This window comes from Balaenoptera physalus, assembly GCF_965194825.1.
Source record: "Balaenoptera physalus genome assembly, chromosome: 8".
Taxonomy (NCBI): Eukaryota; Metazoa; Chordata; class Mammalia; order Artiodactyla; family Balaenopteridae; genus Balaenoptera; species Balaenoptera physalus.
The window spans coordinates 54,170,833-54,196,708 of record NC_138887.1 but is presented as its reverse complement, the minus strand read 5'-3'; the positions used below and the strand labels follow the sequence as shown (position 1 = coordinate 54,196,708).

General features: G+C 36.3%; 1 protein-coding gene across 1 annotated transcript in view; it reads right to left on the bottom strand.

Moving 5' to 3' along the window:
- ANKMY2 (ankyrin repeat and MYND domain containing 2) overlaps positions 1-25,876 on the bottom strand; it is a 39,896-nt gene that overhangs the window by 6,508 nt on the left and 7,512 nt on the right. Inside the window, exons 2-9 of the mRNA XM_082472760.1 lie at positions 25,627-25,691; positions 19,889-20,027; positions 18,075-18,173; positions 11,962-12,122; positions 7,615-7,829; positions 6,687-6,822; positions 2,441-2,569; positions 1,344-1,473 (exon numbers count right to left, since the gene is read on the bottom strand). Of these exons, the coding sequence (XP_082328886.1) occupies positions 1,344-1,473; positions 2,441-2,569; positions 6,687-6,822; positions 7,615-7,829; positions 11,962-12,122; positions 18,075-18,173; positions 19,889-20,027; positions 25,627-25,691 (1,074 nt within the window). The remainder of the gene's footprint in view (positions 1-1,343; positions 1,474-2,440; positions 2,570-6,686; positions 6,823-7,614; positions 7,830-11,961; positions 12,123-18,074; positions 18,174-19,888; positions 20,028-25,626; positions 25,692-25,876) is intronic.

Below are 25,876 nucleotides of genomic sequence, written 5' to 3'. Positions count from 1 at the left end.
GCCTATCCTACATTTGTGGAGAATAAAGGTGTAGAACAGTGTGGGATACGCGCTGATGTCTAACCACCAGGAGTTCCCATTCTACTGACAGTCCTCCCATATGGCTTCTCTAGTACCTGGCAACATACAGGATATTCAAGTTTGGTCCACAAAAACAGGAGAACGCACAGCAGTCAGAAAGCCTGACTATGCTCTTAACAATTTATTTCTAAAAATTTAATTCTGTATGAATTCAGCTTTGTACGAATCATCCGTCCCCACTAGTAGTGTTTCTCCACCAGGTGGTAAAGTGGACACAGTCCCTTGAGGGGTGGAGATGGACGTGCTTAGTATCAGAATCACCTGGGCAGTGTTTTCAAACTATCACTCCCCAGAATGTGCTATATATCCTCTGGGTAGTGTGGGCGGTTCTCTTCTCCAATATATGAATCATTGCTCAAGCAACTCACTGTTCCTGATGAAAATGAGTCATATACTTCAGGAGGGAGGGAGAGGAAAAATAATATGGAACTCACTGCCCTCACACTTGTAGAAATTTAATTTGTTCAAGTTAATTTGTAATTTATAGATTTACTCTGTAATTTCACCTGAAGTTTCATAGTTAAGAAATTTAAAGGCTTCCGACCATAAAATCTTTGGGTAGCCATTAGGGGAAATTTAATTATTATTCAAAGACCTTAAAATCCTTTGTGAGCAAAATATAAGTAACAACTCATTAAGAGTACATGGTTCCAGGGCAGTCTCATGAATCATAAAGTAGAATGTGGAATAAATGACATTCCTCAGAATTTATTTTATTTATTTAGTTTTGGCTGCATTGGGTCGTCGTTGCTCTGCGCGGGCTTTCTCTAGTTGCGGCGAGCGGGGGCTACTCTTCGTTGCAGTGTGTGGGCTTCTCATTGCGGTGGCTTCTCTTGTTGTGGAGCACAGGCTCTAGGTGCACGGGCTCAGTAGTTGTGGCTCGTGGGCTCTAGAGCGCAGGCTCAGTAGTTGTGGCCCACGGGCTTAGTTGCTCCGCGGCATGTGGGATCTTCCCGGACCAGGGCACGAACCCATGTCCCCTGCACTGGCAGGCAGATTCCTAACCACTGTGCCACCAGGGAAGTCCCATCCTCAGAATTTTATGTCTTTCATTTTCTAGTGATAGCTAGGCTGACTACAGTCTTGTACATTATCCCGGGGACTCAAAACAGGGATACATTTAAGCGTGATCCTTATGTTGGTTAACCCCAAGCTTCCTTGGTCCCCTGAGAAGACTCAGTTCCTGTGTGTCCTGTGTTAATATCATTGATCCTTCCTTTCCCCACTGACCAACAGTATGAACTTGGTTTTTATACACTTACTGTTCTCCTCTTCACTCTTTTCTTTGGCAGCTTCCAACTGTTGCTTCTCATAAATGTCCTTGAGATTCTTACAGATTTTCTTATGTGCAAACCAATGTGTTTTCTGGCAGGTTTGATCGCAATATATTACCTGAAGGCAATTGCACGTTTATTTTCAAGAGGTGTAATCGCATAATTTTTCAATTATGACATTCAACCAAGTACTGTGCTGTAAAAACGTTAACTTTTCTATGCCCCAGCCAACCCCAGACATGAGAGAAAAAATAAATGATTGTTGTTTTAAGTAAAATATTTTAGAGTGTTTTTACATGTGGCAATAGTTAATCAATATAGATGGTCACATTTAATTCTCACAACTCTAGCCCGATTTCACACATAAGGAAACTGAGGCTCAGAGAAGTAGGTAATTAAAGGAAATGAAACTGGAGAAGTAGGTTATAGCAGAATATGATAGGTTACAGAAGAATATGCTGAAGAATTTCAACCTTAAAAAACAAGAGGAAATTAACATAATCTATAGGGTAAAGTGAATGTACAGACGCATGCATGTGGGTGACATTTGTATGTGAGAAGAAGAAGCCATTCAGATATGCCCTTTATAAAGATAATTCTGACAGAAGTGGGCAGTAAACCAGAAAGCTTAAAGATTGGTGACAGTCAGAAGGGAGTTGTAGTTTTACAAGGAAGAGTTGATGAAGAGATTGTAGTTAAAGTCAACATCAGAAGACTTAAGACTGCATATTTAGAATTGTTCCACTGTAGGTTCTCATATCTGCACCAGTCTCAGTCCCCTATGGATAATTTTTCTCATATTGATTCATTCATTCATATTCTTTCCTTTTTGGGGGTAGTCAGCATAGAAGCTGGGCAGCCTGGGAGTTTGACAGAAGATAGAGAGGGCACAGAACTACATTTATTCTGTAGTTCTCTTCCAAAATTATTTTAAAATATTAGATGCAATACTTTATATCTAATGGATTAGAATTTATTAGAAAACAGACATCAACTATTATATTTACAGAATGTTAAAACTCAATTATCAATTTGGATGAAATCTAAACCAGATGTCAATGAACTTAAAAGAACTTCATTCTTACCATTTTGCACACTGAGCATCTTTTACTTGCTCCTTTTTCTCCACAGGTAGTGCAAAATTCAACATCCACAAAGCCCACCTGACCAGTGATGGCTTGGGTAAGTACAGAGAATGCAGTGGGATCAGAACCCTACAGTGGGTTAGAAGAGGAGGAAAAACACCTCTGAAATCACTGTTGAAAGACTACAGAGAAGACACATCAAGAACAAGAGACAAAATTATTAAGGCAAGAGACTGCCTTATGACAGACTATGACAAAATGATAAATGCCTTTCTGAGTACACCTTTTTCTATACAAAGTACACGGCAGGTAAGTCATGGATCCAAATATTCAGAGAGAAAAAAATTGGCCCTATTCTAGAATAAAAGTATTTTTTCAATTAGTATTATTCAGTAAGCACACAAAGATTTCAGATATATGACAATGAGCTCAGAGTGGAATTTCCTTCTGAGAATTAAGACAATATACATATTTTGAGGGACAATTTATAGGGTACATCACAAATGTTCATCTTAGTTCTTAAAAGTTTAGTGCAATTTAAGTGTTTTAAAGACTTTAAACTATTTACTTGATGCTGGTCTGCAATTCTAATAGTTAAAAATTATCACCTTTATTACTGAAATGTTCCAAACTCTTAAAATTAAAAAATCATAGATGTGATTGCATTAGGGTATTAAGAAAAACCAAAAATATGAAAGTTATCATATGGCTACTGAAAATCAGAATGGCTTGCTAAAGACGATTTATGAAATTTTTTTACATGGGAAATTATAAGGGCAAATATTTATCTGCCTGGGATAATGCTATTAAGACCTATTTGAATGTTTATCTGCCTAGCATAATGCTATTAAGACCTATTTAGAGCAATTACAGGGTATGGAGCTGTCTTACCTACTCAAAACAGTTCTTGTTTCTGAGTTTTTCAAATTTGCTTCTTTATTCCCAACTAAATTTTTGCCAATTTTCATAATTTAAATTTTCATTTGCATTTGCCTTTTCTTCCTAAGTTTATTTGTTTTAATATTATCTTACCAATTGTACACAACAGAGCTTTACAAATACCACCTTGGAACATTGTTTTACACTGTACTCATTTTGAAAACCGCCTTACTCCTCCTGAAAACAAATGATGACTGAATTTCCTTTCACATTCAAGGGCTGAGAATTCTCTTTTGGAATGAAGATAGTATAACAGTGAGAAAAAAATAGTGAAATAAAACCTCAGATACTACATATAAGTTAATAATTTCATAAGGAATGAATGTCTATGGCAGTTGTGCTCATAAGAGAACTTGTTAAAAATTCAGATTGATCTATACTTTCTAAATTAGAATCTCTAAGGATGTGGTCCATGTACCTGCATTATTACAGGTAATTCTGAAACATACTAAAAGTTTGAGAATTACTGGTACTTAAATGTTACAATGAACACTTATTAATCTATAAAATTATTCTGCCTCGAAAGTAGAGTATTTGATCAGACAGCAGTCTGGCCCACAGAGTATGATATATTCAACAGATTTTACAACAATTACACGTTTTTTTTTTTTGTAAAAGTGACTGAGACATGTTCAAAATCTCCCCCACAATAGGACTTCTGTGGGAGTCAGAAAACAATGACATTCTCACAGATGTAACCGGAGGTAAAACTAAAGGATTTTTTGCTAGAAGTATGGCTGTTAATGTGAACTATTGCTTCAGAAAAAAATTGACGGTACAGTAGAGTAACCACATGAAATCTTTCTTGTCACAGTTGAATGACAAGAATTCTTTCTTGCTGTGCAAAATCTTGTCATCTACTTTGTTAAATAAGAATCTGTTTAGGCACCAGAGCTCCGCCTATAGAAGATAGTCAGCCTAAAAACAAACAGGATGCTTTATTCAATGTATCCTATAAAATCAGAGACATTAGCTAGCCTTCCAGAAGTTAAAATATACACTGTCAATTGAGAAAGCAAAATATCTCTAACAGTATCATCTGTTACAATGCTGGAGCAGCATTTCTTAAATGTAGCCATGCCTCACACTTCCTGCTGAATTCTGTCCCAGGTGGAAGCCAGAGTTCCACAGTAGGCAGAGGGAATCAAAACCCCTCCATGAGGGCCCAGGCATCAGCACTGTCAGAAAGTACCATAGGGGACCTTCGTGGCAGCCAGCTGTGAGAACCACCATGTCACGGGACAAGCTTAACACTGCTTCAGAGGCTTTTGAACTTGCAGGATACCGGAAGCCATTAGCAGTAAACAGTGGCTATCTGGGACACTCACAAGCACAAGCATTGCTGATAAATAAAGTTTTCCAGAGAGCAGAATATGTAACTCTTAAAGAACAAAAATGTTTAAAGAGAGAAATTTGTCTAAATTGCCTTAAATAAATACTATCTATTTATTGATGGCTCAGATCACTAGGATAAATATCAATCATACACTATACACTCTAACTACATTATTTTATGATACAGGGTTAAAATGGATTGTTGAGCCTTACACTGACCTGCTTTGACTTTTAAAAAAATACTCCAGGCTGCTATTTTTAGTTTTTCTGTTTTCTCCCTTGAAGGTACAATGTCAGCTATACTTGTCAGTGCTGGAAATATCCCAGAGCAGCCACTATTAATTGCTTCTCTGATAGCCATTCCCCCAACTCCTTACTAACAGAAACATAATTTTGTCAGAGCAGCAGTGTTTAGACCAGCCAAAAGCATCTCCCCAGAATACCCATTTCTCCAAAATACTCACTTCCACCTGTGCCACTAAGAGCACAGGTCAGCATGGGTTTCAGGGAGAGCTTATGTTTTCCAGCTACAGACCAATTTCCTTTTCTTGTCTGCCTAGGATAGGAATGTGAGCTTGGAGGAAGAGCATGAGATGCCTTGCAACTCTGAGGTCATAAGCATGTGTATGATAATTTGTATGGCTAAAGAATATTGGGTGGAAAAATAGGAAAGTATTTGGGTCCCCAGTCCATTTCTGAGCTACTGTGCCAGATCTGGTCTGCCTACCTTTGGGCTTCTGAGTATATGAGAATAACTAAACCCTTATCTATTTAATTCATAGTTGCCTGGAGTTTGATATGCACAGCCAAAACACATTCATAATTGATACACCACCCTCATCATAATTTGCTAACTTTAATCTTCCAAAAGCTTAAACACCAAATAGCCAAGCATATTAAAGAGCCAGGGGAAAGAATCTCTATGTGAAATCATGGAGAGCTCTCAGGAATAAATCAGTGCCTGAACTTCATGAGATCATCTTGTCTGCTTGGGTCTTTCTTCTTCCGTGGCTCTGGGTCGGTTAAGTCTTAATGTATAAAGGAGCACCTGGAACCCATTTTTAGTCCTGATTTTTCAGACTGAGAATAATATAACAGCCTAGAGAAGGCAGAGAAGAACCAACATTGCCAGATGGAGGGAGGAAACCAGGGATGGGAATAGTGTCAGGATCAGTTTCTTGCCTAATAGACAAAGGCTGATAAAGGATTTGATTGAAATGCATAAAAGCATAACCGGCGTAGATAAGGTAAACTGAAACCTATTCAAAATAGGGAAGGCAGGGAGTGTCTTTCACACTACTTAAATAAATATATGTCAAAAGGGCAGTAAATAATTTAAAGAATAGATAATAAAGTTAAAATTTACTTCCCATAACTGGCAAGTATAAATAGATTTTTTTTTTTTAACGTATGGAAAATTTATAAAATCAGAGGTATTAAGGTAGAACATAAGAAGCTGGGACATCCTTTGAGATTGTTTAGCAGGACACACAATGAGCCTTCTCATGACTTATCCTCTCACATCCCCTGACAGGAAACCATCAACGCAGACATTCAATTCCTACTTTCATCTAGTATGGGATTTTGTACTGGTTTTTCACACACTACACCTGAACAAGTGTGGATCTGTATTACATAGTGGATGTGTACCCACTGTTAAGGTTTCACAGAGGCATTAAAAATGTAAGTATCCACTGTAACAATCTATATTCTGACATAAGGATATACTGTTTATTAAACCATGAACCATATAAATGGAAGAAGAGGATTGAGAGAGGGGAAACGGATAAACAGAAACAGTGTTAACAGGCAAACCTATCTCCATGTTTGCTTCTGAAATTTTTCTAAAATAATAAAGAATTAAGTCTTTATTAAATAAATAAATAATGCTAAAGAGAACATGACTTTAATTGTACAAAATATGGTAATTAGGTCTTACTGATAGAGTTAACTTAGTTGCAAAGAGCCTTACAATTTCAACAGGAGCAATGCTTCGCACCAGCTGCTGGAGGAGTGTAGCTTCACAGTAAGGAAATTTTCTGATACTTTCTCTAATGATCTTTTCTTGATATATTGGAAAGCCATCAGAAGGTCGGCCTTTTAACAAGCTGAAAGATATTTTTTAAAAAGTAACTAGAGTTACTTTTTAAAGGAGTTGAATTACTAAGCATTTCCTCCCAGCTGAACCCATGAACTTTGAGTAGTTTCTTCTTTGCTGCGTAAGATTTTCATTGGGTCTTCACATCATGAGGATAGACTCAATTCAAATTGCTGCTCTACCTGCACATTAGGCTAGGCCTTATCAGGTTTAGGGGCTCAGAGATGTATTTATAAAAGTAACCCCTGACATAAAACATACTAAACACTGTTATCAGATTAGCTAGTTACTTATTACCATGTCAGTTGTTTGTACAAAGAATGAAAACTCTCATTGAGTCACACCCTTCTAACTTAGTTCTCTTTTCTTAGTAAAACTATCGGAGAATTTGACCCCCAGGGGTCAGAGAACAAGGGTAACACACAGCTCTCCCGGGTACAGAAACAGAGATACATTGAGCGCCACTGTGAATCCAGAGCAGCAATTATGGCATAAGCACACCTATCCTCAAATTTGGACTTGGGCTACTTTCTAGCTGTATGATTTTACACATGATATTTAACCTCTCCAAACTTCAGATTTCTCACCTATAGTTGGGGATAACAAAAGCATTGTTGTAAAGAGTATAGAATGGAATAATCAATTTAGTTATGAGTGCCCCTGTTTCTTACAGATGAAATGTGATCTCAACATTAACATCTGCTGCTAAAATGTTTAATTTTTAAATCCATAATGAGATTTCATATAATGAAACATTATCCATTTGAGTGTACTTTATACATGACATGGGAAAAAACAGTACCTTTTGATCAGGGTGTCCAATTTATTCTCTCCGTCTTTTAAGAAGTTAATACATTTCTGAAAGATACAGCTGATGTAATGCATTTTCATAGCCAGTACTTCATTCATGTCTCTTTGCTTCATACATTTCTCACAAATCAAATCCATCACCTTGTAGCATTTATTCAGAGCTGCTTCTTCTGCCAGCAGAGGATTCTCATTTATAAGCATCACAATCTAGAAGAAATCCCAGTGAGCTTAGAAATTGCTTGAGAGATTTTCCATGTACAAATTAGGTAGTCAGTTTTGATTACCAAATAAAGTCTTTCTTATGGTCACATATTTACTGTGTTAATTTAAATTAGAATGCAAATTGCCACTGATCAAGTTGTAAAACTAATACAGAAGGACCCTGACATTATGGAATCTCTTGAATTCTGTGTATCAGTTATTGAGTGATTTGCCATCCAGCTAAACTGGGGTGTTAGTTGGCCAGTAGGAATCATGGTTTCACTATCTCTGTTAAAAGCACTTTCACTAAAGATAAGCATGGCATATTTGTACACCTTTTATATATAGAATCAACTAACAGAGCAATCGTTACTTTTAGTTAATGTTACTGAGTGTTAGGATTTCATGGCTAGGAAAACCACAATTCTCATTCATTCTTGTTAATTATAAGGAAATGAAGATTTTTACTGACAGAAGTCTAAAAATAAAAGGTGTATTACTTACTGATTGACTACATTTCTCTTTGGAAATTTTCCTAATATGCTTCTAATCACCAATGTGAATAGGTCAAAGAGGAAAGCAAAAATAGCTTTAAAAAGGGATTCTAAGAGAGTTATCCAATCTGATGCATTATGAGTCCCACACTTCCCATGTATGCCCAGATTAAGCCCAAATTTAGTGTAATAAGGAGTATTTTTTTTTTCTTTATTGGTTGTGGTAGGCTTGCATAGGACAGCTGTAAAAATCCATAATGAGATACAGTAATGTAAACATGTGTGTAACATAGGCACAGTTGTATTCTCAGAGCGGAAGTTCATTCAGTATTTGTTAACTCACGTGTTACAGTTAAATACCTGTCCCAGGTAATCTTAGGAAACAACAGGTAGCAGATTTCATGAATTAGATCCTTTTCTTTAGACATGAAGATAATTTATTAAGTAAAACCCATGCCGAGCCTCCTACTTGAAAATTTAACATATATTAAATGTTCTTGTTAAATTAAGATTTTTTACTTATTTTTGACACTACTAAATTGATATATAACCTAGTATTTTACTTAAAATATAGCACTCAATAATAAATTATTAGACTTCATGAAATAAGTATAATCAGAATCCTTATTGGTAACAACAAGTTTGCTGACAACTTTCCCTACCATAATATATATCATTAATTACCTGTTTATATTTCTGCTGTCAACTGCAATCAATGGAAGCTGTTTGCTCAATATTTTGTATACAGCATTTGTAATCAAAGGATAGGATCTAAACTTACATGTAAGAATTCTTTAAAAAATCCCAAATAGAACCCAGATTAATGATTGATTTTTTTTAAGAGACATTAGACTTTATTTATTTTATAATATACAGCAGTACACGCAATAAAAAATGATATATACCCACAGCTCAACAGTGAGCTCCCTGAAGCATTTACGTAGCTGCACACAAAATAATAACATTTGAATTAGTTTCCTTCCTTTAATCTCTGCAGCATTATAAAATAATATATTTATTATAAAGGGAATCATTATTAATTACTGAAGAGGAATAAATCAATTCTGGGCTTAAAAATCATGTTAATAATCAAAGATAGGATCACTTGTACACATCTGTTTCCTAATCACTTAGAGACTCTGCTAAACTCTATTGTCATTTTTCCTGTGACTCTGTTTTTCTCCATTATAATGTCTGTATTCTGGGCATTAGCACAATTCCCCAAGTCCCTGTTGAAAGCAAACATCCTTATTGCTATAGCAGCCACTTAACCTCCACACAAACGTATCTGTGTTAGGTACAATGCAGCGAAAGGGTGCACTGTTGGATTGAGTGTTGTACTGTGCTTATTTTAAAAGGTCTTTGATTTGGTAGAGTGGCTATTAGTTACTTTTTTATAATAAGCCCTATGAAGACCTGTGCCAGCTTGAAAAGGGGTAAAGCAATGAAAATGGGCCACCACAAAAGCAACTGGGCAGCTTTTATCTAAAGTGTGGATAAAAGAAAGGTTTTCAAGTGAATAGACTATTTATACCTACAAAAAGCAAGGTGTGGTCTGAAGGAAGGTACTATAATCATAGAATAGTCTCTCTTACAAGACCAAGCGCTCTAAAAAATATAATGTAGGCTATTTTAGTTTATAGACCTTTACCATTTGTCTGTATAAGTATACCCCTAATCAAATTTACTCAAAATATGTGCCTTTAAAGATAATTGGAGGTACAATAAATAATTCTTAGGATATTTAACCCTGAGAAACTAGGTTCTGTGCAAACATCAAAAATTACTCCATAGACTCAATTATCACAATAACTGAGATTACTGCGATCTCAAAGGGTGGACACAGATGTAAGACAGTGAATCAGATACATACAGGAAACTTCTTCAAATCAATCAAACCCAGAATATTCTGTAATGCTCAGGCTAGAGGGGGAATGACAAGGGCCTTGTAAAACCACACACGTTCTCTACATTGAGAAATACTGTATCCCTGGGGAAAATCCCGTCTTCCCACTCCAGCTCGCTCCACTCCTGAAAGAAGAACCCGTCTTCCCACTCCAGCTCGCTCCACTCCTGAAAGAAGAAGTGCCATGGAGAGGGAGTCACTGTTTACAGGGGTTCTCTCTTTCCTGTGTGTGCTGGGAGGGAAAGAAAGACCGAAACAGAAGAGGCTAAATATTTTTTAGAGGTTAAATCCCAAGTCCCATAAAATCTCCACTAGAAACACAAACACCTGATTCATGACCGAATTTCCTTTTTGCCCGATTAGGGTCATAAGTGTTGCCTCTAGCGGTTCTTTCAGAATGTTAAGTAAAACATTTGAGTTTTGAAAAATAAAAACAGAATAGATACCACTTGTCTGTTGTTTGGGAAGGGATCTGCTAGTCTGTCATCTCTCTAGATGGTCCAGAAAATTAATTTGGGTGAAGGGCCACATGAAAGGTATTTTTTGATTTGTTTGTTCCTCGAGCTTCAAAGACTATATGCAAAGGGATGTAGCAATAAAGTGATAAGATCACACAAAATTTGGAACTTGAGTGTTAGTTTTCAAAAGAGTTACTTTATGAGAGCTGTCCACTTATTTTAATGACAATCAGTATATTCCAGATTCTTTTGTAACAGACAAAGGAAATCTATTTCACTACATTAACACTTTGTATTAAGGGAAAACTTCAATTTTTGACCCAACATACTGTCTTGCTCACCAAACAGCTCTGAATTACTATCAGATCTATACAGTATGATTGAAGACATATGGTAGACATTGAAGTTTGAAAAAGGACAGCATCATTGTAGCACACATGGAGTTTTATGTGATGACTCACTGAAAAAATAATATTCATTTGGATCAATTTTAAAAAAACCAATCAGTTTATAAACAAACAAAAAGATCCTATATAAAACATGAAGAAAATAGCAGTGGAAATAGTTCACAATAGCCCCTGAAGTTTCCCAGTTAAGCCATTTGAACTTCCGGGTTGGTCTACTAAGTATGAATATCTGTGTGATTTGACTATTTACTAGAAGAAGTGTATTACTTAAATGCATCAAATACCTACTTGCATGAAAAAAAAAAATGTGTTCATTATCACATTTCAGAACATTTCCTGGAAGGATAATTAGCGTAGTAGATGCTGTTGGTTCTCCACCCAGATTCTCTTTACCAGGCCCGTGTACCAGGTCCCTGCTGCTGGATTGTTGGCTGCTGTGGGCTCCGAGCTGCCTCCTTCCTCAGGGAACTTCCTTCATCCAAAGACAGCCACCTCACTTGGCACTATCTGGGAAGCTGTCCTTTCCCTCTGGGGACAGACCTCAGCCAATGACAGACTGACATATGAAAGCCTGGGTCCCTTGCCGCTCTGGAGCCATTAATGGTCCGGAGCTCACTGTGAGATGAGGTGGAAGCTAGGCTTCGGCCATCTCTCTGCCTAGCTTTTCCTCGTGCTCTAGGCTGTGTCCTTCACTTTTTTCTAGGTTTCAAATGACAGCACTCCTTCACTGTATCAAGAGAACAAGAGAGCCTATCACAAGCTTTACATCAACAAAAAGCAGCCCAAGACAATTATGATCCTATGTACTAAGAGCCGTTTAAATTCTGAAGCGATATTTGAATAGAAAGCAAATACAGTAGACGCTTATAGTACCTTGACAGGATGAAGATTTGTTGTGGTGATAATTTTGTGCAGTGGGCTTGCCAACTTTGGGGGCAGCCTCGGCTCTTTATCCAGTCCCTGGGGTTTAGTGTAATAATCCAGTTTCTCTCGAGGAAAGAAATTGTTGATTATCGTCACACAATCATGTTGACCTTTTAACAGAAAAATAGGAAATATATAATTTCATTATTCAAAATAAGACATTTTCCATTTTTTAATTATGTTACTCTGTTTTCTGAAGTAAACATGCATCAACATCTTTAATTTGTAGGAAAGGAGAGTAGAGGGGGAGGAGGAGAGGTAAAATGTTCTGGGGAACATCTATAAGCATGCTTTGTGATCAAGAAATAATCTCCTTTTAAAGACACAGAATTCACAATACATAAGAAGATTATGTGGATAACAAAAAAAAAAAAAAAACAACGTTCAACTTAAAATTGACCCTAAATGTTTAATAAAAGTTGCTTGTAATTTAAATGTCTCTTCTTCCACCCCTACACAAATGATGTTCATTCTTCCCTAATCACATCTGGCTTTCTTTACACAGAATTTAAATTTATTCTGTATAAAGTTATTAATTATCATTATAATTACTGTTCAGATTGTTAAGCTAATCTCTTCCCTCCTTGAATTTGAGAAAAGCTTGGCCTCTTTGTGAAATGAATGAGAGAAAAAGCTTTTGCCCCCCGTAAGCTTGGAATCCACATTACGGCTCCTCATAGATCCCTGTGCCACTTCTCTAAGCCATCTCCAGAGGTAAAAATTGTTCTAGGAAAGCAAAACCTTCCCTGGCGAAGCTGGTGGCCTGTGCTTTCCTGCTGCCTCCCCGTCCCTGGCTCCCTCTCCACTACTTCTCTGGAGCAAGAAAGTGGCCACTCTGGGCAAGCAGGCTGTGCCTGCAGGGCACATTTGCAGGTGCAGGCTCTTCCAGAATCTCCGGAAAACAGACTTCTTCCTCCGCTCTGCCTGATAAGGGCTGAGGGACCAGCAGCGGAGAGTCCTGGGGAGTCGGCCCAGACGCCAGGGCTCCCGGAGAGGGGTCCACCCTGGGTGGCCCTTGTGGCCCCTGCCCACTTGTACACGGTCCAGGGAGCATCTGCTCGATCCTGCCAACAACAGGTGACCTGTGGGGGGATTGTATTGTGGGCCAGGTGGACCCTTGAGGTTGGCAAAGGGCTCAGCCTGCCTGAGAGTTCAAGGAGAACCCAAGAGTGGACCGGTTTCTCGCTGTGTCTCAGCAGAGGACAAAATATCTCCTGGTTTGTTGACCCTAAGACCACAGGTATAGAGAGATGGCACTTCCCTTCACTGCTCTACGACCCTGTCGGCTTTAGCTGACTGCCTAGGAGATGCAGACCCAAGGGGATCCAATCTCGAAAGACTCTGCAATGCCTCCAACAAAGGGCTTCTTCTGCGGAACATGTTCTGACAACTACAACCACACCACAACCAAACCATAACCACAACCACCAAAGAAGAAAAACTTAAATTAAGCAGATCAACTACAGTATGTAAAGAGACTTTCATGGACCACAGAAAGATTCCATTTTTAAAAGTTAATAGACAAACTGAAAGAGGTAATCCTGGTTACTACCGAGAACTAAAATAGTAATGTAGAAGATGAAGGGGATGAAATATTTCAAAACAGAGAAAAACTAGGATATAGAAATCATTATGGAAGAGATGAGAGAGCTGAAAAACAGATCCAGGAAAAAAAAGAAATGGATGGAGAATTAATAATTAAACAAATGATAAAAGAACACATCCGTGATATGAAGGGAAATTTTAGTAGTGATCACAGTATCATTTTTGGTATTTGATGTTATTCTTAAATGCGGAAACACCAGTTTCTTTTTCTTTTCTTTTTTTAAAACCAGAAGTCTCCATTGTTTATATCTTGAGGAGAAGTCAAACAGTAACAGGAAATATTAAAAATATGAACTGTTCTGTTTAGAAAATGATCATTTCTACCTACATAACCTTCAAGAAGGGAGAAAAATGACAAGCAAATATACGACAAGCAGGATGTAAACATGACAGCACCAAAAGTAACACAGATAATGGTGTGCAGGAATTTACAACTGTACATGAAGAAACTAAAGAAGATGAAGACAAATCGCACTGCTTTCTAAAACACATCCAGCTTCAATAAAAAGATAGAGGTTCCTGTTTAAAAAAAAAAAAAGGTGCTCTAAAATAGCTTCTAGAGACTTCCCTGGTGGTGCAGTGGTTAAGAATCCACCTACCGACGCAGGGGACTCGGGTTCGAGTCCTGGTCTGGGAAGATCCAACATGCCGTGGAGCAACTAAGTGCGTGCACCACAACTACTGAGCCTGTGCCCTAGAGCCCGCGAGCCACAACTACTGAGCACACGTGCCACAACTACTGAAACCCGCACGCCTAGAACCCGTGCTCCGCAACGAGAGGCCACCACAGTGAGAAGGCCGCACGCCACAATGAAGAGTAGCCCCCGCTCACCGAAACTAGACAGTCCGTGCGCAGCAACGAAGACCCAATGCAGCCAAAAATAAATAAATAAATAAACAAATAAATAAATTTAAAAAAATTAAAATAAAAAATAAAATAGCTTCTAAATATCAAAATAGACATAGGAAGATTTGAAGGTAAAGGGATCAGAGGAAAATATAGACTTAGCTTGTAACTACATCTTCTCATCAGTCCCCCAACTAGTATACTCAGAAAAAGCCTTATTAGCAGTTGGAAATATTTGTACATAAAATACTGGCTACCTAACAATGACACTGTCGTAGGACTAGAGGTTTCTTAAAATTACACCTTTGTGAGAAGGAAAAAAATAATATTACTTTATTTTTTCCAACATTAATCTTTCTCATTTTAGGTAGTACTTAGAGGTTATTTTGATATTTTATTTTTAAAAATCTGCCAATAATTTATATTAGAGTGATATACATATATATTTAAAGTTTATCTTTATACATTTTTACTTAATTTATATTTAAATTTTATAATTTAAACTATTAAATATTTAGTTTTATGAGTTTTTAATTTATGAATTGTGAATACCTACAAATAAAATAGTACTATTAATATAGAAAATAAATGCTGGGGGTGGGGGCTGGGTGGGGACCAGTGCATCATTTTGTGCCATTATTACTATCACTGGACTTGAGTCTTCTAGACTGAACGGGCTCACTGAGTCAGCCCTCGCAGGATTAATGAGAACATACACACAACCAGACACATGCTAGTACAATTTTTTACTTTCAAGGATAAACTGAAATTGAAATACAATTCCAGAATAAGAAATGAAAAGTGGACAAAGAAAAATAAATCACATTCTCACTTACAAAACCAGGATTTAGAAAACTGTGGAGTAACTTCTACATATGATTGAGAGAATAGAACAGTGATATAAGAATCATGAAAGTAGCCAACATATGACTCGCATTTCAGAGAAAAAGAGAGTTTTGGTTATGATGGGTGTCAAACGATACACAACCTACGTACCATCTGAGAATGTCCTGTAACCAAAACCTAAATGAGAACAGAGATCTCAAGATGGAGCAAGGAGAAAAGAGAGGAGAGAGTGGAGAACAAGAGCCCTTGGCAGCAGAGATAGTTAATCCCAATGGGTGGAGACAGCACAATGGAGAAATTATACTGTAGATGGTGAGGACTGCTGAAGGAGAAAGAACACACCATGACTGACACTCTAATGACATATTGGCACCAAACATTCTAGACTTTCTCAGGCAAGTCCACAGCTAGTCGTAGTGGTGGAGGAGGAAAGGAAAGGCCTGTTGCCTGACAAGGCAAACACAGAGAATGTGGAGAAATAAATGAGTTATAAGGATTTCATCTTGTTGGGGTTGCTAAATGGGCAAATGCAAAACCTTAAGGGTAGGGCACAGGGTATAGTTTTGCTCTCGTTTCTAGATAGTAACTGAGAAATATGGGTTTAACTGGGAGCATTGTGAATAGGAGAGTATGCACTGGTAGAATATAAAAGCATTCTTGATCTTTCAAGTTAATAAAAGGAGAAAGAAAGTGTACTCTAACAAGACCAGGCCAATCACATTAAAGAAACACACACACACACACACACACACACACACACACACACACACACACACAGCCACATACTGAGTGAGATGGGAGGGACTTCCATGGTGTACTGGTAAGTGAAGAAAACAAGTTGCAAGGAATATATTTGTATGACCTTATTTTTAAAAGATGAAAAAATCTTGCACGTGTGTGAGTACATATGTATACATATTGATCTGCTTGAGGGGAATGAAAGTGGGAGAATGAGTTTTTAATAAGACTAACTTTAAGGAAAATATAATGTCAACTTGAAAGGGTGCCATGTAATTTTCTGTCTATGAAATTAGTCTAAATAGATTAAAATGGGATGAAAACATTACCCTCACTTTAGGATGGAATTGTGGACAGGCGTACATTAGATTTTTATTAACGTAGTATTCATAGTATTAAGAAAACAGAGAAAAAGAAAAGCATCGTATTAATGGCTGAAAGTGCAGGCTCCTCCACTTCCAGCCCTGTGATCTGGGGAAAGTTACTTAACCTCTATCTAAGCTCTATTTTATTACATTGTGGACATAATGAAAACTTGTAGAGTTAAAGAGAACTTCAGATCATGTAATTCCCTGGCTTCTTTGTACATATCAGAAAACTGAGGATCTGGAGGTGAAGGGATTTGCCTATGATCTTGTAACTCATTAGGAGCAGATATGAACTAAAATATGAGTCTCATGATTCCTAGTTTAGTGTTCTTTTCTTACTAAACTGACACCCTCAAAATTAGCTGAGGGCTGAGGTGGTAGCAACTAGGGAGTCCCTAACTGTGGGAGATAAATATTTCCCTGAAGTTTGCACAGCAAAGCCATACCTTTTTCAAATCCTCCTGAATTGAAGTAAAATAAAACAAGAATATTTGTTCTCAAAGAGTTGTCATAAAGTGACTCAGTGACTGTTTGACTTAATCAACAGCACTTACTATTAGTAGTTTTAAGTAATATAATAATAAAATTTAACACCATATACAATTACTGTCCCCCATATCTGACTAATTCCCACTGTATCTTAGCTTACATGTAATTTCTCTCTTGAAATTCCCTTGGAATGGGAGAGAAGATCCCTCTCTTTGATGTATTTTTAGGGAACCCTTAAGTCACCCATTGGAATACATTTTCACACAGTCATTGCCTCTATCTTCTTAGTGCCATGAATGCAGGAACACCCTCTGTCTTGTTCACCAAAGCATCTAGAGTGATGCTTGGTCTACAGGTTGTGAATGTTAAGGATCTGTTTAATGAATCATTAGGCCTCACAGAGCTACTTACTACATTCCCAATAAATCAGATATTTCTATCATTGCTTTTCTATCAGTGGACTCTTCTAACTGCCAACTCATTGGGGTCAAAATACCAAACATCAAATATTCATTCCCACTCTCTTCTAAACCCCCTATATTATATCAAGTAACAGGATTAACACACCAAGAAATATTGGGCACATGCAATAAATGTTTGTGGTTGATGAGGATGATAATGAAACAGCTGTATATTGTATTATCATTAATGCTCCTTCCTAATCATTGTTGTAATTATTATAAACAGCAATAACTGATGGCATTTATTGAGAGCTACATGTAAAGCTCTTTAGGTCTATCATCTCATTTAATCCTTTCGATAACCATGTAAACATTTTGCAGTGGGGAAACTGAAGATCAGAATCATTAAGTAACTTGCTGTTAAGTGGTACAGCCAGAATTTCAACCCAGGATCACTGACTCCACAGTTCCTGTTCTTAAACATTAGGTTAAACTACTTCCTTAGAGGAGTAAAATATTCTCATTCAAGCATTTGACTGCAACAAAAAGCCCTCACCACACTCTGTATTTCAGAGTGGAGATTCAAAACAGCTTGTTCGTGTTATCCAAAGTGTCATCAGGTGTTTCATTAAGTTAGACAAAACTGTAAACATTTGCTTTTTTAAAAATAAACATGACAGTATTTACACTCTGAGAAGCAAAGTGGTATTTTTTTCCATGGGGGAAATTCTGGGTATAAGCTAATGTAAAACTGCCATAAAAACTCACCCACAAAGGCTGCCATCTGAGCTGCTGTTCTTCCTACAGAGTTGACAACATCTGTCTCGGCACCAGCTTCCAACATTACCCACGTGATGTCTTTATTACCTAGAGTTAAAAAGAAACATATTTGTTAAAATTAAGGACTGCACAATTCAAATATTCCCTTTTAAATAATCTGTACCCTTTGTTTTCTGCGTAGTTTTAGGTTTCTATTTTGTGGATATTTTCATTTTTTCCAAAATATAAATCATAACTATAGCAAAAAGTAAAATGCTATAGAACCCACATAGAAATCAACCTTATTTTCTAGAAAACACATCAAGCAATACAAAAATGGTATGGAATTGAATATAACTTTTTTTTTTTAACAAGACAAAGTATGTTTTTCCTAGGATAATACTTAGTATTAAAAAAAAGAATAATGCTTAGTATAAAGTCAAAACAAAAAATAAAAAACAAAGACAGAAAAAATAAAATGAATAAAAGTCTCCCCTTAATGTCTACTAACTCATCCCATCCTTCACACCTACAGGCCCTGAGATAACTACTGAGAGTTGAGGATCTATCTTTTTACACTTTGTCCTATCTACACATTCATAGTGTTTCTATTTGTGTTCTTTCACTAAAGGAATCATTACAGATAATCTGCTATTATAAACTATACTCAGTGGACAGCATTTCCCATTACTTTTTGCAAGCTTGAACTATGATTTCCTTAGGAAGAGTCCCTGGAAAACACTGTAGGATCAAAGGTTATGCATATTTTAAATGCATTTTACCAGGCTGCCTTCCAGCAAGGTTGGGCTGATGTACACTCCCCAAAACAGTGCACAAAAGTTCCTATGCCAAGACTGGGCGTCATCATTGCTCCTTAACCTTTGCCAATATGTTTAAGTGAAAGGTTATCATTTGTTGTTCTAATCTGCAGATCTTTGAGAGCGTTTTAAGCTTATTAGCCAGTTGTATTTCTTTTGTTCTCTGTTCAATTTTCTGTCTAATTTTCTACTGTAGTATTTGTTGTTTTCTAACTGATTTATAAGAACTCTTCATATATAATGATATAACCCTTTTAGAAATAGTAATAACTATTTTCCTTAGTTTTTTAATTTATATTTTAACTCTATGTACGGTATTTTCTATACATGGAAATGTTTTAAGATTTTATGTAATCAAATTAGGCAATGTTGCCCTTTTTGAATTCTATATTTTATATTATGCTTAGAAATGCTTTTTTCCCCCCCGGATTATAAAAATACAGATTACTGCTTTTAAAGCATGGTAATATTAAGTTACATATTTATTTTCTTAAAAAACTGTAACAAGGACAGATAATTCCACTTAACTTTAGATATTTCCCAATTGTCTTTATTCAGCAAATTATAAGCAACATGAATCAGAGTCAGTTTCTAAATGGATCATCATATTTAGTACTTAAATGTCACTGAAGCAAATAGCCCTATCATAGCAGGTATTCTCTCAAGAGAACAACAAAGAAGCTTTCATATTACTTCAAAATATAAAACTATAGAACAGCAAAGGAACTAAATAATAGATCTAGCTCCACAACTCTAAACAAAATATATTGTCAATACAAAGAATCAAGTGATTTAAATAACTAAAGAAACATCACCAAATTAACTATATAACATATTTCATACATTATAGCTTTTCAAAACCGATTCCCACCACGTCTTTCCACGAGACATGATCTTAAAATTACTGTAACAAAAATGCGCTTAATTTAAAAACGTACATATACTTATAACAAATTTGTATAGGTGACTATTATTGGTATATTAGAGTAAATGCTAAAACTTCACCAGAAAGTGCAGCAAACATGAGGGCTGTGTATCCATGTTCATGTTGATGACAATTTACATCCGCTCCATGTCGTAAAAGTAATTTGCACATATCAAGTTTTCCTTTATATGCAGCATGCATTAAAGGAGTCATTCCATTCTTTAACAGAAAGGGGAAAAAAGTATTACGTTTACTTATTTACCTTTCCGCCTGCCTATGGACAATTCCTGCAATTAAATTAAAACACAAAATAAAATGAACTAATAAAATCATCTTTATAATCTGCATTTTTATACTCAATTCCCCACTTGGATCTTCCATAAACTGCTGAAGAAAAAAGATGGTTTTATTACCTGAGGTTTTCTACAGATTAGCAAACAGATTCAGAGAAGAACTGCTCAACTTCACATGACTAGTAAAGTGGCCAGGGCAAGGACCAAAAACTTAAATTTATCAGGGCTCTCATCTCTACTACACATACTTAGCTCCTGGGGAAACAAATGGACAAGCAGATACAAATGCGTTAAAAAAAGAAAAGAAAAGAAAAAAGTAAGGAAAAACCTTAAAACAAATAGAATGCTTATCAAGGGGAAAGTTGAATATGGTATATCCATAGCATGGAATAGTATGATGTTACTAATTGAATACATTTATATCTATTGAATTGAAAAAATTTCCATGAATTACTGCCAATGAGAAAAACAAGATGTGGGAAATGTATATTAGAGTGTTCTCGTTTAAAGAAAAATGATCCTCAAAATCACATTTATATTTTGATCATATATAGGATTTGGTTATATATATGATTATATGAATATGGAGAAATGATTGGTAGTGTTTACACCAGGCTACACTGTTTAGTCTCCATATGTTTGCCCATATCCAATGAAACATCCAACTTTATATGTTGAGTACCTAATACTATTTGGTGGATAAATAAATGAGATGTTCCCTGTAAGTAAATCTTCTCAGAATCCAGGAGAGACTCTCTGAGTGCTGGAATTTCAGAGTTACTCTGGATGAAAACCTCTCTAAAACATATAATCTCTTTTTTAGCAAATCTTAGAATACTAACATAATTTGAATTGTTCTTGATGATTCTAGACTATTATAATGAACATTGTCATCAATATTATCAGAGGCTTGTTGATGTGAGAATCATAGGAAGGTTGTACAAGAGGCAACTTAGTAGGAGTAGTCAATGTTTCTTGAGAGTAGTAATGGGAAAATGATAAGGAGATTAAAACTTTAGTGGTTTTAAAAACTTTAAATATGATGATCCTAAAAATAAAGTTTCTCTCCCATAATTTTTAAATCAAAGAATTCATCAATATTAGTCTACTACGTTACAACTCTATATCATTAAATACAGCATTCATTCATTCAGCAAATATTTATTGAGTGCCTAAGATATGTCAGACACAGATCTATGCACTGTGGGTAGCAATGAGCAAATTCCATGCCCCTAAAGTCTAAGTCCCTGGCACTAAATTTTAGTAGGGGTGACAAGGCAGATGGTGATAATAAGTGCTATAGGGAAACAGCACCGAGTAATGGGGAGAGGGAATGGCAGAAGGTAAGAGGAGATTGTTATTTTTAGAAGGACAGTCAAAGAATGTCCCTCTGAGCAGGTGGCATTTGAACAAAGCCCTGGAGGGAGCAAAGGATGTAAATAACTAGAGGAAGAATGCTCCAGTAAAGAGAATGCAAGTGTAAAACTCTTTGGGGGAGAGGAGCATTGGGTTCAAGGAATACCAAGGAGGCCAAATCTGTGTGCAGCTCACTCATAGAAGCTCCAGGAACCTCCTTGTCTTGAATTTGGTGCTCCTAGGTTTAAACATTAAGTATAGGAGTGTGTCTCATGTTTTAACATTAAGTAGGATGCCAATGCTTGTGGAAGGTTTCTGCAAACTTATTCAAGTTATAGAAAAGCCATTCTATCTTAAGCTGTTAAAAGAGTTTTTACCCTCAGTAGTTAAATTTTATCAAATGCATTATATCTATTGAGATGATCATATTTCTCTTTTATTCTGTAATATAGTGAATTACATTGAAAGATTTTCTAAACTGAACCATCCTATCATTCTTGGAGGAACCTTACTTGGTTAAGTCTTATTATTCTTTTGATACACTACTGGATCAAGTTGCGAACATTTTATATAGTGTTTTTGCATCTGTATTTACAAAGTGAATTGAGCCCATAGTTTGCTTGGGCTTCTTCCTGTTTTGGCATCAGCATTATGCTAACTTTATCAAATGAGTTAGGCATCTTCCCATCTTTTTATGAACTAATGGTACAATCTGTGTAAAATGAGAATTAAATGGTCCTTGAATGTTTTGTAAAGCTTACTCAGGTTTGCAGCCTTAGAAGGTAGTTGGCACTTAAATACATTCATACAAATCTTCCTTAATTACCCCAGTTTTTCTATTTCTATATGAGATAAATACGTTCATTTTTATTTTTCTAAAAAATCACTACTTTCATATGGATTTTCAAATGAATTGGCTTTAAAAAGTTATGACAATTCCTCATAATTGCAGTTATGCTCTCACTTCCTTGGTGTTTATTATTTTCTTGCTTATACTTTCCAAATTGTGTCTATTTTCTGGTCTTAAATTGATAACTTTGTTTTATCTTTTCCTTTTTAACAGCTTCATTGTGATATAATTTACTCATTTAATGTTACAATTAAATAGTTTTAAGTATTTTCAGAGTTGTGCAACCATCACCACAATCAATTTTAGAATATTTTTGTCAAAACCAAAAGAAATATCATACCCATTAGCAGTCATTCCCATTACCCCTCCCCATCCCATTACCCAGCCTTAGGCAACCACTAATCTACTTTCTGTGTCTATGAACTTGCCCATTTCGGACATCTCCTATACATGAAATCATACAATATTTAGTCTTGTTTGATTGGCTTCTTTCACATGGCAGAATGTTTTTGAAATTCACCCATGTTGTAACACGCACCAGGACTTCATTCCTTTTTGTGACTGAATAATATTCGGTTGCATGGATATACTACACTGTGTTTATCCACTTATCAGGTGATGGATGTTTGGACTGTTTCCACCTTTGGCTGTTATGAATAATGGTGCTATAAACATTCATGTTCAAGTTTCTGTATTGTCATATGTTTTATTTTTCTTAGTTACATACCTAGGATTGCTGGGTTATATGGTAACTCTATGTTTAATCGTTTGAGGAATTGTCAACCCATTTTAAATAGCAGCTGCACCATTTTATATTCCCACCAGCAAAGCATGAGGGTTCCAGCTTCTCCACATCCACACTAATACTTGTTATTATCTATCTATCTATATATATATATATATATTTTAAATTAATTTATTTATTTATATTTATTTTTGGCTGTGTTGGGTCTTTGTTTCTGTGCGAGGGCTTTCTCCAGTTGCGGCGAGCGGGGGCCACTCTTCATCGCGGTGCGCGGGCCTCTCATCGTCGCGGCCTCTCCCGTTGCGGAGCACAAGTTCCAGACGCGCAGGCTCAGTAGTTGTGGCTCACGGGCCTAGTTGCTCTGCGGCATGTGGGATCTTCCCAGACCAGGGCTCGAACCCGTGTCCCCTGCATTGGCAGGCAGATTCTCAACCACTGCGCCACCAGGGAAGCCCTATATTTTTTTTTTATTATCGCCATCCTAGTGGGTGTAAAGTGGCCTCTCATTGTGGTTTTGATTTGCATTTCCCCGGCAGCTAATTTTGAGCCTTTTTTCATGTGCATATTGGTTACTCATATGTCTTCTTTGGAAGAAGAATATCCTTTGCCCATTTTTTAATAGGGTTATTTGTCATTTTTATTATTGAGTTGTACACGTTCTTAATACGTTCTAGTTACAAGTCCCTTACCAGATATGATTTGTAAAACCATTCTGTGGGTTTTCTTTTTACTTTCTGGATGGTGTGCTTTGAAGCACAAAGGTTTTAATTTTTATTTTTTCTTTATTTTTTCTTTTGTTGCTTATGCTTGATGGCTTTTAAAATTTTTTATTTCTATTTTATTTTTCTTAACTCATTTCTTATATTTTCTGAGTATACTTTATTCTTTTTATCTAATTTCATGAGTTGAAAGCTCAGAACAACACAAAGATTTAAAGTACAATAACAAGTGCTACAAAATTTCCTCTGAATATGACTTTGGCCACATGACACAGCTTTTGATAAACAGTAGCTTTTGATAAATGTTGTGTTTTCAGTTGTTTATAGTAGGAAATTTCTACTTCTATTTCTTCTTTTACCCAAGAACTATTCAGAATTTTTAAAAACATTCAGGTTATATGTTTTATTCTTTGGAACATATTTCTGTTTATTTTCAGTGTTATATTACATTTGGTAAACTTGTTTAAAGTTAGTTAAAATTTTCCTTTACAAAATAGTATAATACAGGACTTCCCTGGTGGCGCAGTGATTAAGAATCCGCTTGCCAATGCAGGGGACACGGGTTCGAGCCCTGGTCCAGGAAGATCCCACGTGCCGCGGAGCAACTAAGCTCGAGCACCACAACTACTGAGCCTGCGCTCTAGAGTCCGTGAGCCACAACTACTGAGCCCGAGTGCCGCAACTACTGAAGCCCACGCACCTACAGCATGTGCTCCGCAACAAGAGAAGCCACTGCAATGAGAAGCCCGCATGCCGCAATGAAGAGTAGCCCCACCCCATTCCCCGCAACTAGAGAAAGCCCGTGCACAGCAACAAAGACCCAACGCAGCCAAAAAATATATAAATAAATAAAATTTTTAAAAAAGCTCATTTCTAAAAAAAAAAAAAAAAGTATAATACGTAAACCAATTTTTAACAGTGTTAAATGTAAATGGAGAGGTACTTTTTCTGTCTTATATAAAAGTGCATAGACTGTTAGGTTATCCAACTTTTCCATCCCTTGAATACTTTTTTCTACTTATCATTTTCTAAAAGATGCTATTGTGGTCTTACAAATTTCTCCTTTGAATTCTACCTTTTTCTTAATGAACTTCAAAGCTTATAAGATTATTAGTGAAGGCTGAAGGCTGGTATATTCCTGGTGGTTTATAAACTTTCTATAAGAAAGAGTCTTCATCTTTTTTTTTTTTTTTCTTTTTTGCTTTAAACTTTATTTTGTCTGATATTAACTTTACTACCCATGTGTGGGTAAAGGGTTAACAAAACACCTCCTTTGCTGCATGAGAAACTGAAATTCAGTTAATGTTCTAGTACTAGAACTGTCCTGTATAATAGAGTATCTACTAGCCACACATTGAATGTGTGTTCAGTATGTGTGTGTCCTGTATGGCACCAATGGCTGCCATACTGGACAGCTCTGAAGAGAAACTACCACCTCAGAAAGTTATTCTGGATTGCAATTGTTCTAGAAAGTTGACTTTAGGTCATTTAACCCTCCCGAGAAGTAGAATTGCTGGATCAAAGGTAGGTACATTTAAAAATGAGAAATATTCTAAAGTTTTCTCCAGAATATGATGCCAGTTTACACCTAATCCAGTAGCATATAAAAGTGCAGTGTTTCCCACACTTCACAAGAAATGATATGGAATTGGTTTAACGGTCACTTATTTGATTACCAGTAAAATTAAACATGTTTTTACATCCTTATTTGTCTTTTGCAACCTGTCTGCTGACATTTGCTTTAGAGCTTAGTATAACTTGAGCACAAATGCTAGAAAACAACTCTTATTATTAGATTTCATATATTATCCATTCTCATAGGAAGTAAAACTTTATTAAATGTTTTAAATTTTACCTCATCCAAGCAGTTGACATGAACATTCTTGCTGGCTAACAATGTTCCAGCTTCTTGGACAGTACCTTAAAAAAAAAAGAAAGAAAGTGCAAAGGTTATTTATATTTAGAACAGAAAAAAAATCTAACGTCAAGGAAACAGACTTTAAAGGGTTATCTGTAAAACTAAGATGAGTCAGGTCAGGTTGCTAAGAAATAAAGCATCAGTCGCATACTGTTTATTCCACAAAGTAATTATCCCAGAGAACAGA